General features: G+C 36.0%; 2 protein-coding genes across 7 annotated transcripts in view; one reads left to right on the forward strand and one right to left on the reverse strand.

Moving 5' to 3' along the window:
- Positions 1-2,452: 2,452 nt before the first annotated feature.
- Positions 2,453-4,808, reverse strand: LOC117995761 (uncharacterized). The gene is made up of 4 exons (XM_034983754.2): positions 4,573-4,808; positions 4,252-4,344; positions 3,513-3,584; positions 2,453-2,847 (listed from the first exon to the last, which is right to left on the reverse strand). Exons 2-4 carry the CDS (start codon positions 4,337-4,339, stop codon positions 2,453-2,455), a joined length of 555 nt encoding a protein of 184 aa, XP_034839645.2. The 5' UTR covers positions 4,340-4,344; positions 4,573-4,808.
- Positions 4,809-5,983: 1,175 nt separating this feature from the next.
- The window catches only part of RalGPS (Ral GEF with PH domain and SH3 binding motif), a 30,078-nt gene continuing 15,518 nt past the window's right edge, over positions 5,984-20,543 (forward strand). For 2 of the 6 annotated variants that reach the window (XM_034983784.2, XM_034983787.2), the window contains exons 1-7: positions 7,421-7,611; positions 7,894-8,035; positions 8,691-8,827; positions 16,142-16,418; positions 18,005-18,168; positions 19,206-19,348; positions 20,300-20,510. In XM_034983784.2, coding sequence (XP_034839675.1) covers positions 7,985-8,035; positions 8,691-8,827; positions 16,142-16,418; positions 18,005-18,168; positions 19,206-19,348; positions 20,300-20,510 — 983 coding nt within the window. In that variant the 5' untranslated portion in view covers positions 7,421-7,611; positions 7,894-7,984. Of the gene's footprint in view, positions 6,003-7,420; positions 7,810-7,893; positions 8,036-8,690; positions 8,828-16,141; positions 16,419-18,004; positions 18,169-19,205; positions 19,349-20,299; positions 20,511-20,543 lie in introns of those variants that run through there. The other 4 variants (XM_069508951.1, XM_069508948.1, XM_069508949.1 and 1 more) reach the window with 4 other exon arrangements.

Genomic DNA, 20,543 nt, shown 5'->3' on the forward strand with positions numbered 1-20,543 from the left:
CGCCATAGAACACACAGACTACAGTGTATATAGGGAGATAGACTGGTAAGTCGGGCCGTCAAGGCGCCCACTTGAAAAGCGCCATCTAGGAGACGGGTTTGGTACTAAATACAGCCAATACCCAGTATATATACCTACCTATATACATACTTTATAGTTTTTTAAATTAGGTAGGAATGTGGTGTTTGATTTGCGGGAGTTTTGAATGGATAATGGTACTTATCTCGGCAATACTGATAATTACCAATATCACAATGGCATTTAACTCCCGCCAATCAAATTTAATTCAAAAATTAAACACAACTTATTATAAGTTATTTAAACTTTTTCAATTTATTTTTTTTATAATAAATATCAGCATCACATTTAAGTGGATCTCTTGAATCAAAAAAGTGAATTTTTCCATTTAAAATAAAATTAATATCTTTGCACCAGTTATTTATAAAAAAAATGACAGTTTCCTTGGTCAAAAAATTAATAATTTTGTCTCTATGTGAGCTACATGATATAAAGTTAAAATTTATATTTGATAATAGTATTAATTTTACGTACTCTTGTATTTTATTTTTATTACTTCTGTTTTTCAAAATTTCAATTACGTGATTTTCGATCTCAGCGAAGCAATCAAAAATGTTTCTCGTCGGATAACATAGCCATCCTTTGTCATTGTATTCGCTAATTTTAATATGTTTATGAAAAGCCTCCAGTTCCTTACTTTTAAACACTTCAATGCATTCAGTACAACTTTTGAAAACTTTTTTTTGCACTTTTGTCACAAGCCATCCACTGCAATATGCTACTGCCGCACACCTCTCTACATCTGTCGGAGATTTGCCTTCAATTAGTTTATTTGTATTTATATTTTCAATGTTCAAATCATTAAAATCTATTTCTATATTTTCTGTGTTTTCTTCGTTACTCTTTTCGCTACTTTTTATAAGATTTTTTAAATTGTTTAGGCAAAAGTCCCCATCTTTTTCACAATTTGCCCCGACAGAATGAGGAGATGTTAAATTATTTACCATTAACGTCTTATATGCTGCTTGAAACCCATATGCATTTGGCATATTGTTTGAATGGCCCTGTGCTCTTATTGCACCAAAAAAGTTTTCCAAGGGGTCCTGATTGAAATGTCGTAACAAAAGTGAAGTTACATTGAGGGACTTTAAATGATTGATTAATAACTGGAACCCTTCAATTGTTTTTATCCAGCTCGAAATTGATGGAACAGAGGCTTTTCTCCCATCCTTTGTAACAAAGACCATGGACTTCAATACTGGCAAACTTTTTCTCCATAACTGGTGATGAGGAGATTTGGGAGTTACAGCAGTTCTATAAATTTTACCGTTTCTTATTTTGCTGTAACTCCCATTTACAGAATCAAATAATTCGTCCATCAATATTAACAAATCGGCCGTGTCTTTATTTTCAGCTGGAAGTTGCCCACAATCTAAAAAGAAAAAAAGGACATGTTAAATACTCATAAAATAAATTATAATAAGTAAAAATTAAAATATTCTATTCTACTAATTAATAAGAATGGAACACAATACACAAATAAGCTGGATAGCCTAGTGGTTATGACGTCGTCTCCTACTCTGTAGTGACCCGGCGGTGGAGTGATCATGATGATCATGATGAAGTAGAAAACCTTGCAAAAAGAGTAAAATCCACCAACTTTGACAATGGTAAAGAGAGCAATGTACATCAGTATACAAATCAAGTAGGTACCTGCCATATATCCAAGAGCAACGCCGACTGTCCGACTGAATACCTGAGTGCAGTGTTTCACTTTCATTTTAGGTATTAGTTTGGGCACAACATGTTGCGCCGTTAATTTAGGCACCAAGCGGACACCTTTATAGCCTGGCTGCCTGTGGTACATTTCTTCTAAATGCTGCCATTTTGCAACTTTTTGCTTCCCATCTTGGGTAAACATTAAATTTTTGTTCAACAAATTATTTCTTATACCCTTCATCAGATGGGGTGCATCAAATAAAGGAAAAATCTTTTTTTTATTTAATTCAAAAAACCCACCAGTCCATTCTTTGTTGTCTCTTAAATATTCTATTCTAGTCTCATTTAGTAAACTGTTTATAGCAGCTCGGTTTGATGCCCCCTGGTCACAAACAGTGGCCACAACTTTTAAACCTGTGGCTTCTACTTCTTTTATGACAGTTTTTATTTGTGCCTTTAAGCTGTCTGCTTTAGTAGAGCCTCTACAAAATGTGAAATAAACTGGTTGTTTGAATTTTTTTATGATACCTCTCACCATAAACACCAAAACATGGTCACAAATTTGCTTCTTTTTTTCCTCACCGTCATCCACCATACCAATAATTTCAACATTTTTTCTGCAGTAGGTTAAATTTGGTGAAATTGCCATTTCATCAAAGATGATCGTACAAAACTTATGGTTGTCATTTAACTTTGTTACAGGTTTCTTTAATTCTTAAAATAATTCCACGGTTTTACCTGGCTTGAGGTTTATTTTTTGTAATAAAGTAGAAAGTGTTTTTCTCTTAGGCAAAACACTAAAAGAACTTAGAAACCTATATGCCTTTGGACTGCGCTTGTACAATGCAAGGGAAAGAATTTTTTCTTTAATTGTGAAGCATCTTCCTTTTGCTTTCTTTCCAAATTGAGTGACTTGCATAGCAAAAAAAGTTTTTGTCTCTTCACTCATATTTTTCATCAAAAGCTCAAATGCTTCGGTCTTTTTAAGATTAATAGCAGCCTTCTTCTTAAAGTAGTCTTTCTGTATTCGACATTTTTTTAATTGATGTCTCATATTTGAAATTTCTTTGCAGAGTTCCTTCTCTTGTTTGGTGAGAACCCACTTCTTAGCTGAAAGTAAAATGACGTCAAATATTAAAAATTGCTGTTCATTAAGTACCATCATGATTAATCATGGTTCGTCATTAAGTGCAATCGTATAACCATTATGTTAAAAAGCGGTGACAGCCTAGTAGCTATGACTTTTCGACAGGTTGGGGGTGCAATCAATTCTAACTTTGCAGAGTTATGTGCATTTTAAGAAATTAAATATCACTTGCTTTAATGGTGAACGAAAAAATATCTTAAGGAAACCTGCATGGCAGACGATGGCCTAAACTCATCTCACTCTTAGAGGAGACCTATGCTCAGTAATAAGCTGGCAATGAGTTGATCATGACTAAAGATATTATCAATGAGCAATAAATTCTTAGGGTTATCAAAATAGAGCCTTTTTACTGTTATTCTGCTGCTAGTCTTTCTGACCGTGTATAATATTGTTGTCTTGAAGTCATATTATACAGAGTTATTTAGACAACCTGGCATTTTTGGGGCAGAAAAAATATTGATCCCAACTTGATATGCCTGAGACTTTGTCCACATGAATTTGTTTTTAAAAGTGTCTGCTACAGACAGAGTATGAAGCATGGCATGATCACCACAGTAAGTTATAATATTTAACTAAGCCAAGTAAGTTATAAAAACTTTTTAGTTTAAAACTAAGGATTCTGATATACCTTTTAAATTGTCCTTTGAGTTTAACTTAATAGCAACTGCAGGTACTGCTTTACTTGATGTTGCAACAAGTCCTGCAAAATACCAAAAATAACACATGAGATAATAATACGATAATCTATACCAACCAATTTTAAAAAAATCTTTTACGAGTAGAAATCTACATTATTCCTGAGTAACATAAGCTATATTTTATTTTCAAAAAATTAGAGATCCACATGAAAACTGTAATAAGCTACCCATGCGAAGGTAAGGTCACTAGTTAATACTAAAGCTACCAACAATGGAAATGAAAAAATGATGTTTGATTTGAAAGGTATCAAACTTTCACATCAGTAGTTCATTTCAGTTATACTACACTATTCTATTAGTATCTAATTAAATTGAAATGATATGATCATGTAAATCAAAAACACTATTTGTTTGCATTTCCTATTGTATGGCATATACATATCTGCCATGTTAAAAAATAAACTTAAAGGTGATTTAAAATTATAGGGTACTAGCTTATGCTTTCGACTTCGTCCGCATGGACTACACAAATTTCAAACCCCTATTTCACCCCCTTAGGGATTTAAATTTTCAAAAATCCTTTCTTAGCGGATGCCTACATCATAATAGCTATCTGCATGCCAAATTTCAGCCTGATCCGTCCAGTAGTTGGAGCTGTGCGTTGATAGATCAGTCAGTCAGTCAGTCACCTTTTCCTTTTATATATTTAGATTTAAGATTTATAATTACCTGGTGCCATTTCCATTTCATTAGAATTTGATATGAAACTGGAGCTAGTATGCGGTTCAGAAACAATTATTGCTTCAGCAGCAGCCATATTCTCTAAAATAAAAATATCAATATCAAAACCATAATACATTGAGATATGAATTATTCACATTAGAGGGTAAGACTTGTCCATGTTTCTACATAAAAAGTTCTTGTAAATAATTAACTTGAAACCATAGCTGTCTGATATTCTGTGACAAGTTACATAATATCTAAAATATACCAATTAGCAAGTGAAAATATTTGCTAGTTACAAAGGTACTTTAAAAATGTCTAACCAACCTGCTAAACAGAGTGATGGGATGGCTAGGGAACACAACTTTGTTGGGTACAAATAAATGTCCTCAAAATGTCTACGACAGACCCTTCTGTTGCTGTAAATGTAATCTTTATCTAATTCCGCTACATGACCCCCAATCTTCTTCAGCCACACTTGAAACAAATCAATGTGCTGATTTGGGTTGGGGAAACGGTGCAGTGAGATACCTGGAAATACATAATGAAGTAAAGATATTAAACATCAAGCTTATCTAATTATAGTGATCCGACTAATAGCTTATTTCTATTGAGAAAAGTGCTAAAAACATTAAGTCACTGTTCAAACATCAACATTTTAGGGTTTAGTACCTACATCTCACGTTTGCAATTAAACAAAACTGTGGTGCTAGAGCTAACGCATCTTGTCAAAAAGGCATCCTTGCATCACTGCATCCTTGAAATGATAACTTTCAAGGGCAATCTTCCGATTGAATCAATTGAGTATATGAGGCAGCAAGCAATACTTTCTGATATAAAACAGAACGAATTTACTTACCATCGCCTGCAACAGTTGAACACACACACAACATACTTTTTGAGACATTTTACAAATCTGAACTTCTAAACCACTAAACAAAATCAGATTGCAACAGAGTTCAGGGGGAATGCCAAGTTATCGTTTACACAAGAAACAGTAGTCCAAAAAACAAGCCAAAATAATAAACGTAGGGATCGTCGGAGTCCGAAAGCAAAGCAAAAGTCGTGAAATCTTTAATATCAAATAAAATTACTCCCAAAACTGTAGAACCACCGTAGAATTTCGTTATGAAATGAATTCAAATTTCAAACTTTTCTGACACTTGTCACCAGTTTTCTTGACCATAGATATGAAAATCTAGAATTTGAAGAACATTTAACTATTATTTTAAAAATAAAGCTTAATTTTAGCAAAATTTATAATAATTGAATATTTCTTTTTCCCAAATAAAAAGAAAGTATGTTTTTAATTTAATTTTTCACAATATTGGAACTTGAGTATTTTTTATTATGTTAACACTGTCAGTAAAAATGATTTACATGTTAACACTGGAACATTATTTCTAAATCCAGCTCCTAGATGGCGCTATTAATCTAGTTTAGCAGCAGAGTTCTAAGATAGCATACCATGATAGAACAGAAGCAACATAGAAATTATAATAAAATAGTTTTACGGCGAACTTCTATGCTGCAAACGGATTTTTATATCTATAATCTATTATCGTGTTGGGTTGGGTCTTGTCGTATAAATATTGTGGCATGCCGTAAAATATTGTTGCGTGGCGTGTCGTGTTGTGAATCGTGACGCGAGCGCGACAGAAGGATGGCTATAAGGGCACTGATGTGACGTGTATTAACTTTGCTCGCAAGGTACTACGAAGTAGTACTTAGAAATTCTTTGGCAGGTAGCACAGCAGGTAGTTACGTCCGATTGATTCTATATATATACTCGACTTTTTATTTTTAATTAAACAACAGTTATGACATTAGCTAATGACAAATCGCAAAATAATGATAGGTACTTACATACCATATTTAAGATAATAGTGATGTAGTTATGTGGTCTCTAGGTGGAGCTTCGCGCTCGCCAACCCCCTCGGTGACGCTGTAGCGGCCAGTAGGGCCTACGCTGCATAGTCAATCCGAAACAACACACAAAAAAGTTATGTGGTTCAGTTGTGTCATGTGAATGAGGCAATGAACCAGTTCCCGATTCTCTATTTTAATTTGAGCTCATACAAGCAGAGTAAAAAAACCAGCCAAGTGCGAATCAGACTCGCGCACTGAGGGTTCCGTAGTGCAATCGTAATTTATCGACATTTTGCACGATAAATCAAAAACTACTTACTAGATCTCGTTCAAACCAATTTTCGTTGGAAGTTTGCATGGTAATGTACATCATAATTATATATATATTTTAGTTTTATCATTCTCTTATTTTAGAAGTTACAGGGGGGACGGGACACATTTTTACCACTTTGGAAGTGTGTCTCGCGCAAACTATTCTGTTTAGAAAAAAATGATCCTTGAAACCTCAATATCATTTTTGAAGACCTATCCATAGAAACCCCACACATATGGGTTTGATGAAAAAAAATATTTTGAGTTTGGGGAACCTAAGTATGGGGAACCCCCAAATTTATTGTTTTTTTTCTATTTTTGTGTAAAAATCTTAATGCGGTTCACAGAATACATCTACTTACCAAGTTTCAACAGTATAGCTCTTATAGTTTCGGAGAAAAGTGGCTTTGACATAGGTACGGATGGACAGACAGACAGACAGACAGACAGGCAGACATGACGAATCTATAAGGGTTCCGTTTTTTGCCATTCGGCTACGGAACCCTAAAAAGGAAGCATTATAAAACTACTAAATAATTCACTTACTAAATTAAAATAAGTTCCAGAGGTAGGTAAGATTAGTATAATAGTGCTTTAAAAATGGGTTTTAAGATAATTATATGACTGAGATAAATTTATATAGCGCGTTAGAATGACAGCAACAATGTCACGATCACAATCACTTCTGATTGGTTGATGCTCGCTCACTATTGGATACATAGAGATAGTATACAATCATTCATCTAAGATTGGATACAATTCATTGTCACAGCAAGAATACCATAAATTCAGCCAAAAAATTGCGATCATAATAATGATTGATGCAGATTTTACGGAATCGACCAACAGAACCAAGAGGTCATATTAATTATCGACTTTGGCTATGCTCTTTTGTAATGTTGTCTTTGGTTTACCCAGAGCCGAAAAATCAGTTTTAAAAAAGCAGTACTCGGTGTTGTATTTTCTTATGTTTAGTCTGTGGTTAGCTGTCACGGTGTGTAGGCTAAACTAAATAATAATTAACAAAAATTAAAACCCTCTCGTTAGAGTATCCATGTTCTATAATTACTAATTCTTTCTTTTCGTATTGAGGCATAATTTTAAAGTACTCATCTTGGATTTATAGTTAAAATTACATTATCCATCGACGGACTGCAAACATGCGAAACTAAATAGTACTAATAGGTTGATTAATTCTCCGTTATTTAGTGTAGTCTTAATTTGATTAGTATATTTCGGTATTGTTTTGATTGTTTATCAACAAAATATTATATCTATAATCCGTATAACTTTATAATAATCACCAACAAGTCCAATATTTGTTTATAATTAATTATTTAATAGTATAGTGATTATAAGATCTGATTGAATGAATGTATGTAGGTATAAATAGTTTATAATTATTTTATCTACATCCCCTTTTTCTTATCAATAATAATTACCATTAACAGGATATTTGCCTTACAGTGACTCGTTTATTAATACATGGTGTGTAAAGTCAAGTTATTGATTTGAAATTACTATAATTAAGTATGTGCCATAATAACTACAGACAGAAATGCCACGGGATATTTTGAGCGATAGTTTGGCTGTGCTTAGGATTGTTGAGGTATTTATAGATGATATTATCAATCACTATAATAGCATACTGTGTTTTAATTAAGAAGATTAATGGTAAGGTACTTTAAAACTCACATAATATTAGTATCTTCAAACTTGTATATTAACTGTTAATTTTTAAAGAAATCCTACCAAAATATATTTATCAATTATGTAGAACATAGAACAATAAATAAATCTCAATTAAAAGCATGCCAGGGATCTTATTGAAACACAGTAAATCAACTTACTATGTCTTACTATGATTGTTAGATCTAAATCTCAAAAATTACTTAATTGATTTTCAGTCAATATTGTTAGCACTTAGAATCAGTGATTCCAGATTAATTACGACTGTTGTAGTTCTCAAAACAACTGTTTTGAGTCCATTGATAAAATCTGTTATTTCATCACTTAACGAAAACCTACATAGTAAATCTCAAGTTTCTAGAGTTTTCAAGTTCTCAAGATTCTAGACAAAGTAGTGAGTTGTCACTACTTTGTCTAGAATCTTGAGAACTTGAAAACTCTAGAAACTTGACTGTACATATCAACATATGTACAGTCAAGTTATCTGTTTATACATTTAAAATTTTATAGTGTATACTGAATTTAAAAATAGCTACTGATTTGGTAAATCTCTATATAATGAATAATGTTTACAGCATGAAGATGAAGAAAACTGGCCATTAGAAGATAAAGCACCCTGCAAACAGAACAATAAAAAAGTTACAAATTCCACCTCTACAGAAAATGGACAAAAGTATCCCAAGGATGATTGTGCTTGCTATTACAATTATGCGTAAGTATCAAGCAACGTAATGATGCTAGCTTGTTTGTACCTATTAGGGCGCCTTCAAATTTTCCGCAAAGTGCTACACGAAAGCAGCGCTGCGGCCGCGCTTCTTTGTGAATCCATATAAATAAATACACAATCATCATCACATCAGCCTGCCGACGCGTTCTGTTGAACATAGGCTTTTCCTAATGAGTGCCACCGCACCCTGTTCTCAACCTTACGCATCCAGCCTCTTGACGCCATTCTCTTTATATCATCGGTTAATCATGCCAAAGGGCCCCTCACACTATGCTTAGTAGCACACAGTCGCTGACTTATCGGCTCCAACGGTCATCACCCTTATGACAAGCAGGGCTTCAGCACTGGCACTTCAGCTTGCTGATGGTTTGGGCTATGACAGTAATTGTGATTGTCTTTCGGATTTCATCATTTTTAAGGTCATGTGCCCAAAGGGCAAAATGAAGTCTTATCAAGGTCACTCTGCTATCTATTTGTCTGCCTGTCCACCCATCTGTTTGTCCTTATGTCACACATATGTAGTTCATTGATAGAATGAATAGAATAGAATAGAATAGAATTTATTTTTATTCAAGTAGACTTATTACAAGTTCTTATGAATAGTTAACTAGTTTAATTTAATGAGATATATAGCCTTGAAATTTGAATGTAATAATGGTGTAGAATGTTGACCCAAAACCGAATATCGGATTAGAAATTGGGTTAAATCATTTTTTCCGGGGTTCCAATAAATGAAAGTATTGTATTGTATAATATGTGTACTTGTATGGTATGTACCCGTTATACATTGTATAATATAATGTATAACGGGTACATACCACGATTAATTAGGACCACGACTCGTACAACTGAGTCGAAACATCGGCAGTTAGAAATCGCCTAATTAATCGTGGTATGTACCCGTTTTATAAATACAAATATGTGGTTAAACCACGAAGTAAGCTTAAAATTATTAAATGAAAGTTATTTTAATTTTATGGAAAGTAAATCTATTTTATAATAAAAGTATTATTATAAGTACAGATGGGTACTGAAAGTAGTATAATTATGTAGGTATTACTTAAATTTATAGTAAATAATATTATAAGCTAAGTACAGAACTATAGGTATAAGCGCCCTAGTGGTTAGAACGTCCGCCTTCTTTTCGGGTGATCTGGGTTCAATCCCGGGCACGCGCCACTACCTTTTCGGAGTTATGTGCGTTTTTAAAACAATTAAATATCACTTACTTTAATGGTTGAATGAAAACATCGTGAGGAAACCTGCATGCCTGAGAGTTCTCCATGTCCTCAAAGGTGTGTGAAATCTGCCAATCCGCATTGGGCCAGCGTGGCAGACTATGGCCTAAACCCTTCTCAGTCTGAGAGAAGACCTGGCTCAGCAGTGGGCCAGTAATGGGTTGATCATGATGAAGTACAGATCTCACGGTGCAGGTCTGACTCGTAACTTGACTGGTTTTTAATAATTAAAATGATAAAGAAAGTGATTAACAAATAGTTAAATATTTCGTCAGGCTAATTCCAAAACCATAAGCAGTTGGAATGTTATTATTTAGTCAGCGTGTTCCTAGCTTTTAAGAAATATAATCTTGTTACTATCTGATATAATCCAGAGGTTCTCAAACTTTTAACAGCACCGAATTCTCAATTAATCCACCATAGTCAAAGTCAAAGTCAAATATTTTATTAAAATGGTAATAATTTACACTTTTTGATGGTTAGTTGTTGGATTTGTATATTTATGGAACTCCCAAATCAATGATTTATAAAGGACTAGCTGATGCCCGCGACTTAGTCCGCGTGGATTAAGGTTCTTAAAAATCTCGTAGGAAGTCTTTGATTTTCCGGGACAAAAAGTAGCCTATGTCACTTTCCAAGTCATTAACTATACCTAAGCAAAAAATCACGTCTATCCGTTGCTCGGTTGTGACGTGAGTGAAAGACAAACTAATAAACCAACAAACAAACACACTTTCGCATTTATAATATGGGTAGTGATTTCATGGGACTCGCGGAACCCTTCTAACTGTTCCACGGAACCCTTGAGTTTAGCAGCACCTACTTTGTGAATCGCTGTACGAATCTAATATGCAAGGAAGCAGTTTCCAATCTAAACTAAGTTAGTGCTTCTTAAATTAAACATTGCTCACTACCTGACTCGGCCTGGCGACGCACGGTTGGGCTTAGTTACCTGTCCTATAGTCTAAACAGAACTACCTAACTAAAAGGATAAGTTTGAAGAAGTATTAAAATTTCATTAAAAAAAAGTTTAAACTACAAGTGTTCAGGATATATCACATTTATCGTAACCATAGTAAGATGCCTAATATTTCGAAATATAAATTGTAAGTACATAATTTAAATTTTTTTTATTATTTATAGTTATACTAGATTACGCCTGCGACTTCGTCGATGTAATTTTCGTATTTTATTAAATCCCGTGGTAAGTCTTTAATGTTCCGGGATAAAAAGTAGCGTGTACTATATCAATTCAGGAGCTACCTACCTTTCAAATTTCAGCCTGTTCTGTCGTGGCGTGAAGAAGTAACAAACATCCAAACTGAATTGTTGAATGTTTGTTACTCATTTATAATATTAGTAGATGATGCCAACGACTTCGTCCGCACGCATAAGTTTCGGGTTTTTAAAAAAATCCCTTCGGAAATCTCTGTTTTTCGGTAAGTAAAGTAGTATTCATCTCCGGGATGCAAGTTATCTCTGTACCAAAAAGATGAGACCCGTTACTTCTGCCGTGTGCATTTAGCTTTTTTTAACATCCCGTGCGAACTCTTTGATTTTCTGGGACATAAAGTAACATTGTCCTTCCCCGGGAGGCAAGCTGTCTCAGTACCAAGTTTCGTCAAAATCGGTTAAATAGATGGGCCGCGCGAAAAGCTTTATTTATATTCTGATTATAAGGTTAATAGTAAAAAATTGTGCCTGCCTATATTTTTGTATGTGTTTTTCTGTAGGTACTTATTTATTTTGTGGTGTACAATAAAAATATATTCAGTCATTAATTCATCAGTATGGTATGGGTATTAGTACGGATTATCTATAGTACGCGACAGGTTGAAATGGCAATTGGGGAGGGAACGCCCGCACACCCATACAGCCCCTGCGCTAACCCAGTGCGGGCGAGCGCAGGTGACGTGCGGGTATGCGGGGTGTCCCCCCGCCTCTTACCCCGATTGCCATCTCAACCTGTCGCGGACTATACTTGACTTCTGCTTCATACTTTTCAGTACAATACAAAGTAACAAGCCAGCAAATCTAAGCCAGTCACAGATCCAAGCGTATTATATGAGCTTAGAATGTGTATCGATTAGTAAATAATCAAACTGATTAGTATCAATCAATCATCATCAATCATCAATACTTATAATAAAACTGTAACAGGACAAATTCTGTACATTGAAGATATTTTGAAATTTTTTTTTCGAGGGCACTCTATAATCGATACTGAACCCAAAACTGTAATTTTTTTCATTTTTGTCTGTCTGTCTGTCTGTCTGTCTGTCTGTCTGTCTGTCTGTCTGTCTGTCTGTCTGTCTGTCTGTCTGTATCACGGCCGCGCATCACGCTAAAACTACTGAATGGATTCCAATGAAACTTGGTACGATTTGAGGTCATACTATGAGGAAGAATATAGGATACTTTTTATCCCGAAATTCAGCATGGTTCCCGTAGGAGAGGGGACGAAAGTTAAAATGTATACTGAGTTGTAATTCATTAACGCGTAGTCCGATTTCATTCATTCTTTTTTTTGATAGAAAGGGGATATTTTAAAGATTGTTCCGTAAATATTTCAAGGTTATCGGTTTTTAACCGACTGTCAAAAAGGAGGTGGTTTTTTTTTCTACATCGATTTTTTCGAGGTTTCTGGACCGATTAGCAATTTTTTTTTAAATCAACAAAAAAAGGTTACTTCGTGGTCACATAAAAAAATCTGGATTCAAATCCTTAATCCTGATGCTGCAGGTTACTGCCCGCCTGAGTTATCAAGATTCAGGAAGTGTTCATAGTGAATTCATATTATAGGTACAAAGCAACGACAACAATCCCGAAAAATCAAAGAGTTCCCGCGGGATTTTAAAATACGTAAATCCACGCGGACGAAGTCGCAGGAATCAGCTAGTTGAAAATATATAAATATACAAGCTTATGCCCGCGATGTCGTCCGCGTGGACTACACAAATTTTACTCCCTTAGGGGTTGAATTTTCAAAAAATCTTTCTTAGCGGATGCCTACGTCATTCTATCTTCATGACAAATTTCAGTCCGATCCGTCCAATAGTTTGAGCTGTGCGTTGATAGATCAGTCAGTCAGTCAGTCAGTCACCTTTTCCTTTTATGTATTTAGATTAAGAAATGGTGTATTGTTATGCTTGTAGCCAATGTTTTCAATAAAACATTCCTTAACTGATGTAGTTTTTACTGTATCAATTGATCTGATCGCTTTCAATTGATGTAATAAGATATGTGGGTTCTGCGAGTTCTCGAATGAGTTATGCTTGTCGATGAAATAAGATAGCGCTATTAGTATAGTTAATGGAATGATCTTAAACTATAATAATCCATACTAACCATACTTCCATACTAATATTATAAAAGCGAAAGTGTGTATGTCTGTCTGCTAGCTTTTTACGGTCCAACAGTTTAACCGATTTTGATGAAATTTGGTATAGAGTTAGCTTTAAGGCTCGGGATTTGAAAAAAACTTAAATCAACACGGACGAAGTCGCGGGCATCATATTCTAGTAATAAATAGTAATATATTACATGAGTTTATTTAGCTTTACAAATAACGAGCCCGCGACTTCGTCCACGTGGATTTAGTTTTTTAAAAATACCTTGGGAATTCTTTGATTTTTCGGCATAAATAGTAGCTCTCCGCAATGCGGGCGATATCTGTACCAAATTCCATCAAAATTTGCTTAACAGATAGGTAGGCAGACAGACAGACACATTTCCGCATTTTTAATATTACTTACTATGGTTATGGATTTAAAGCAAGTTTATTGTATGTATTTTTGGTGTCGTCATGGTGTCGTATATATATTTTATTTTGAAAGCGGGCAAGAAATGAATATAGGTATAGTCTAACTAAAATATGTATATATATATATATATATATATATATATGTGTGAATAATTCTTATTGACTGCCAATTTACCATTTTGAAATTGATCCAACTATTTTAGTAATGAATTTTTGCCAAGTCATTTATAAAGTAAATATTTTGTATATTTCTCTTCAAAGTCGTATTCCTCACTGTTGCATGCTTTCCTTTAAATACATAATGGCGGGAGTTCTCTTGTGATATTAATGCGATAGGTTTCCTGATGCTTCCACATACAACTCAACCAAGAGAACGAGATTTCGACTTGACAGTTTACAGTTATCGAATGTTAATGATAATAACTGGTGGATCTTAACAGATGTCTATGTTGTAATAGCAACCTGCATGGGCTGCATGCCACAAATTTCAGCCTGATCCGCCCAGTAGTTTGAGCTGTGAGTTGATAGATCAGACAGTCAGTAACGGTGCATCCACACCGCAGTTAACATTTGTGGAGCAACATTGTGCAACACGGTAACATTAGGTAACAAACTGTAACTTTTGTGGCAACATATATTAACAATAAATAACTTTTTGTTGCCTGATGTTGCTGAGTAACATTTGGAAACGTTGCTCCACAAATGTTAACCGCGGTGTGGATGCACCGTTAGTCAGCTTTTTCTTTTATGTACATAGATTGCGTATTTTGTATATTCATCTATATTATTTTATTTTATCTTATGTGTAGTCCGCGACAGGCTGAGATGGTAATCGGGGTATTGGGGGACGGGGACGCCCCGCACACCCGCGCTCGCTCGCACCGGGTAAGCGCGGGGGTTGTGTGGGTGTGCGGGACGTTCCCATCTCGACCTGTCGCGTAGGTATACGTTGATGCAAGTATTAGGTACGTCGTAATCCAAATTATTAATTATGGCACTTTCAGCAAATTTGTAGGTGGTTCCTGAGAAGGTATAAACATCCGGCGTCTATAGTTTCATTTCGTTCGCAGTTTGTACTTTGTTTACACTCAAGTACTTATCTACAATGTTAACTACGTAGGTACATCCATTCAAAACTTTGCTGATATGCTTCACTATAATTTCTGTTCATAATTCAACTACTATGTTGACAGTTGACACAATAACGTTCTAACATTCAACCTTTATGTAATGCATTAAGGTTGTGTATGACACGTGTCGTTTGATTCGTCCTCTAAGCCCCTATCTTAACTATGAGTTCCGGTGAACGTAAGAACATGTGATTTTTCTTTTACATACCTTAATCTTTATTCTTAAACTAGCTTATTCTCGCGGCCTCGACCGCGTGGACTACACAAACATCAAACCCCTATTTTACAGGGGTTGAATTTTCAAATTTCTTAGTGGATGTCTATGTCATAATAGCTATTTTCGTGCTAAATTTCAGCTGGATCAGTCAGTCACCTTTTCCCCTTTTATATATTTAGATTTAGAAAAGGTAATCTATATCTAAATATATAAAAGGAAAAGGTGACTGACTGATCTATCAACGCACAGCTCAAACTACTGGACAGATCAGGCTGGAATTTGGCATGCAGATGACGTAGGCATCCGCTAAGAAAGGATTGTTGAAAGTCCAACCCCTAAAGGGGTGAAATAGGGGTTGGAAATTTCTGTAGTCCACGCGGACGAAGTCGAGGGCATAAGCTAGTATATGTGTGTACGCAAACAGGTGCACTCTATGCCCTCACTTTCATAGCGCGATGGAACGGAAATCCTACGCCTAGAAATCCAAAGATCAGGCACAGAACCGAACGGCTTTACGTGCTCTCTGAGGCACGGGGGTTGGCTTAACACCGACAATTTCCTGATTCCGGGCTGAGAATTTCTTTACAGAAAAATCCAATAGTTAAACTATTTTTGGCCCAACCCGGGAATGGACCCCAAGTCCTAATCATCTGCAATCATATGTATTAACCACTAGAGTTAGACCAACGAGGCTGTTAGACTGGTTCACATCACTACCCATATTATAAATGCGAAAGTCTGTTTAGTGGTTTGTTGGTTTGTCGATTTGTTCTTCAATCACGTCGCAACGGAGCAACTGATTTTTGCAATGGGTATAGTTTAAGACCTGGAGAGTGACATAGGCTACTTTTTATCCCGGAAAATCAAAGAGTTCCCACGGGATTTCTAAAAACCTAAATCCACGCGTACGAAGTCGCCAGCATCAGCTAGTAATATATTGTGTTGTTTCAGTCTCGGTGATGGCACCACAAACCGGCAAAATGACCCCATATATCAGTACAAGACAAGCAGCCTGCCCGCCGCTTCGTCCATCAACCAATCCTGGGATGACATCGTTTGCTCGCCCTTGCGGATAACACCAGAAGATATTGCCAATCAGTTGTCGCTACTAGACTTGCTATGTTTCAAGTCCATTCGACCAGAGGAACTCTCGACTTGCGGATGGACCAAAGCTAATAAATTGACTGTAGCACCAAACGTGGTGGCTTTTACTAAAAGATTCAACAGGGTATGTATATTATAAATTAAAAACCACCTTCAGAATATTTTTCTCATATTTTCCTATTCCTTAGGTTGCCAGGTAGAGATCGCTAAAGAGCGATAAGGCCGCCTCTTGTATACTACTTTTGTCTGTTTTTTTCTGTTCTTTTACTGTTACTTTTCTTCTTGTGATGGCAGTAAGTGATTAATAATACGGTATTACTGTACCAAGAGACTCCGGGCGAGTTTCCATTTTATTGTCGTCGATATTCCGTCTCATGAAACGTTTTATCTCATCATTCCTCATAGACAATGCTCTTTCGCGATTTGTGTTTCCTACCAATAGGCTACTTGACTCATATCTAATTTCGTCCAATAAATGATTATTTATTATAGTATTTTGCTTAAGACAACGAAATATATCAATCACAATTATTAAAAACGCAGGATGGATATATAAATCCAATTTAAAAAAATACAGTTTTTATTTTTATTTGAAACGCAGAAAACGCTGTCAGCCATGATGTGACGTCATTAAATATGTAAACAAAGAAATGTCATCCCTATGTCACGCGGGGACTAACGTAGTATCCATATATATAAAATTTAGAGTCCTGACTAACTTATATATCAACGCACAGCCTAAACAGCTGGTCCTAGATACATGAAATTTGGTGGGTGTGTTCTTTGTAGGTAAAGAAAACGTATCCACTAGGAAAGGATTTTTTGAAATTCCACCCCTGAGTGGGTTAAATGGAGGTTTGAAATTTATGAAGTCCACGCGGGCGAAGTCACGTGCATAAGCTAGTTTTTATATATTTCTAAAAACTCATAGTAAACGTAAAAAAATATCGTTTTCTCTTTATAAATTGAATAAGTTATTAAGTAAGACTTACAACAAAGTGATCTTTGCAAAAATAAATTTGGGTTGAAGTCGTTAGTCATATAGGATCCCTTTAAGCAAGTCTTCGCGTGTTACGTATATTTATTTCACTGGGCACTCTAATCCACAACTTTCCTGTGGTCTTTATCGATGCGTTTTTTACTTTCTCGGATGATACAATAACGATAATTACTATATTTTTCATGTAAACTAGTATAGAAGTCATGTTTATTAAACTTTGGGAGGTTATGCTGTTGTTTACAAATGCATGACGTCAGAGCACAGATAATCTATCGGCCAAACATGGCCGATCAGTGTTTTCACCTGTCTAAGAAAAATATATTTTTAAATTAAAGTTTTACGGTTATTAGGGCGCAAAAAAATATAGTGTTAATTTTTTTGATATAATAGGACAAATATTAACCATTTAAGACCAACTTAAAAAAAGAGTCAAGTAGCCTATTATAGTACGCGACCAAAAGTGATAAACATCGATCTTTAGAAGGAGACATCAGATTTGTAGCGCACCGACCGACAAACACCGACAAAGCGTCATATGGGTATGAGTGACAGAGACAACGCTCTACAAAAATGAAATGTCATTCTAAAGGCCGATATTCATCACTTTTGGCCGCGTACTGTACAATTTGGATATCCAATCGTGGAAGTGTTCATTGAAAGGTAAAATGCAAGCATTTCTATGCCGTATTTAAAATTTGAATCGTTTTTAGGTGAGCTTTTGGACAGTACAAGAAATACTCAATGGCCAGACGCCAAAAGTGAGAGCCGAAACTTTAGCTCATTTTATAAAAGTGGCGAAGAAATTATATGACCTAAACAATCTCCACTCGCTCTTCGCAGTTATCTCAGCTTTACACAGTGCCAGTATATATAGGTGAGTAATACATCATCACCATTAGAGCCTCAATACCGCAACGGATAAGGCGCGGACTGAAATCCAAAAGGTTGGCAGTTCAAACCCCACCTGTTGCAACTTGCACTATTGTCGTACCTACTCCTGCCACAAGCTCTACGCTTTACGGGAATATTATTCATGATTAGCATGGCTAATATTCTTAAAAAAAAACAAGATTATCGCCGGCACACTACTGAGAACGGGTCTTCTCTCAGAATGAGAAGTGTTTCGCAATAGTCCACTAGGCTTGCTAAGTGCGGATTGGTAGACTTCACACAAAGTTGAGAACATTATGGAGAATTCTGTCATGCAGGTTTCCTCACGATGTTTTCTTTCACCATTAAAGCATATTTTATTGTCTAAAATACACGTTACTCTGAAACGTTAGAGTTGCGTGCCCAGGATGATCCTTGGATCCTCTTAGGATGCTGACAATCCCTGGGTTGTGGGATGACTTCTGTACATAATCTTCACAAAATCAGATAAACAGATGGCCGTGAGAAGTTAGCAGACAGAGCACACTTTCGCATTTATCATATTATGTAGTATGGATATAATAGTTAGTTAGTATGAATATGAATGTATTATTAAAGTATATTAGCCAAGTTTATTATGCTATTTGATATTCCCCTTTCCCCGCCAACTAACCGTTAAGCTTGTGCTAGGAGTAGGTACGACAATAGTGCAACGGGTTGCACCGGCGTCCTTTCGGAGTTCAGTCCGCTTCTTTAAGCTATCGAGGCTTAAATTATATAATAATACTAGCTTATGCTCGTGACTTCGTCCGCGTGGATTACACAAAATTTAAAACCCGTATTTCACCTCCTTAGGGGTTGAATTTTCAAAAATCCTTTCTTAGCGGATACCTACGTCATAATAGCTATCTGCATGCCAAATTTCAGCCTGATCCGTCCAGTAGTTTGAGCTGTGTGTTGATAGATCAGTCAGCCAGTCAGTCAGTCAGTCAGTTTGTAATTTGTATATTCAAAAACTTAATATCAATTTGTATGCAACAGGTTGTCAAAAACTTGGGCCTGCCTATCAAAGAAGGACAAGCAGCAGTTCGATAAGCTAGCAGAATTGTTCGGGGAAAAGGACAACTGGACAGCTCTTCGCGAATATATGCGGTCTATCCCTCTGCCTTGTATACCTTACCTTGGTGAGTAATACATCTTAGCTTTCATACAGATCTGACACTACTGCGCCTTCTGCTGAAGAGTTATATCTTGATCAGCCCTTTGATTGTGTAACAAAAATGACCCCATATATCAATACAAGACAAGCAGCCCACCCGCCGCTTCATCCATCAATCCATCCTGGGATGACATTGTTTGCTCGCCCTTGCGGATAATACCATTCGTCGTAATCATTATCGAAAGCACATTCTTGATTGGTTGAATTTGCTGTTCACATTTTTTCATAGCCAACTACAGATTTAAGGCGTTTGTGCACTCATCCGTGTTCGGTACGTATCCGTGATTCTTCGAAGTGGCAGTCATACAAATACGTACTCATTCGATTCGTATTTTTACGGTATCCGTGATTTCACGGATGAGTGCACAAACGCCCTTACGATGAACCCGTTTTTATCTTACACAATCGGGGAGGCTTATAACACAGACATACACAAATAAACGCTGATTGCCACTTTGTTATACTATTTAATGAAAAGAGATTTTGCCCGCGACTTCGCGCGCGGTTCATAATATGTAGTTTATAGCCTAGATACTTCTGAATAAAGTATCTTTCTAATAAGAAAAGAATTATAAACATCGGTTCAGTAGTTTCTGAGTTTATTGACTACAAGCAAACAAAAGATTTGTTGACTTCACCTCTTTATAATATCATAATATTATCTCGATCGAGATAGAAAGTAGTTATGTTCTCTGATAAATGGTTAAAATCGGTTGAAAGACTCCGCACCATTGGCAGCACTTTTGTGTGAGCATGGGTGGCTGGCAGCGTTATTTCAAAACGAATAAAGCTTGTTTGAGTTGTTATATCTGTTACATCAAGACAAATACTGCGCTTCAGCTCCACTCCGCTCTTCCGTTGTGCGTTGCATCTAAGAATACTAATGGGGTTTAATTTTGAGATTCTCTGGTTTCAGGTATATTCCTCACAGACCTGGTTTACATAGATATGGCTCACCCAGCGGGTTCTCCGCACCGCGTCTCCAAGATGGCTGTTGTTCTGAAGGCCTTAGAACGTTATCAAACCTCAGAGTATGAGATCACGCCTGTTCCCCACGTAGCCAACTATCTCAACAGCGTGCGGTACATTGAAGAGCTCCAGAAGTTTCTAGAAGATGATCAGTACAAGTAAGTCGAACTATTCAGTCGTTCTCTCAAGCT

This window comes from Maniola hyperantus, chromosome Z, assembly GCF_902806685.2.
Source record: "Maniola hyperantus chromosome Z, iAphHyp1.2, whole genome shotgun sequence".
Taxonomy (NCBI): Eukaryota; Metazoa; Arthropoda; class Insecta; order Lepidoptera; family Nymphalidae; genus Maniola; species Maniola hyperantus.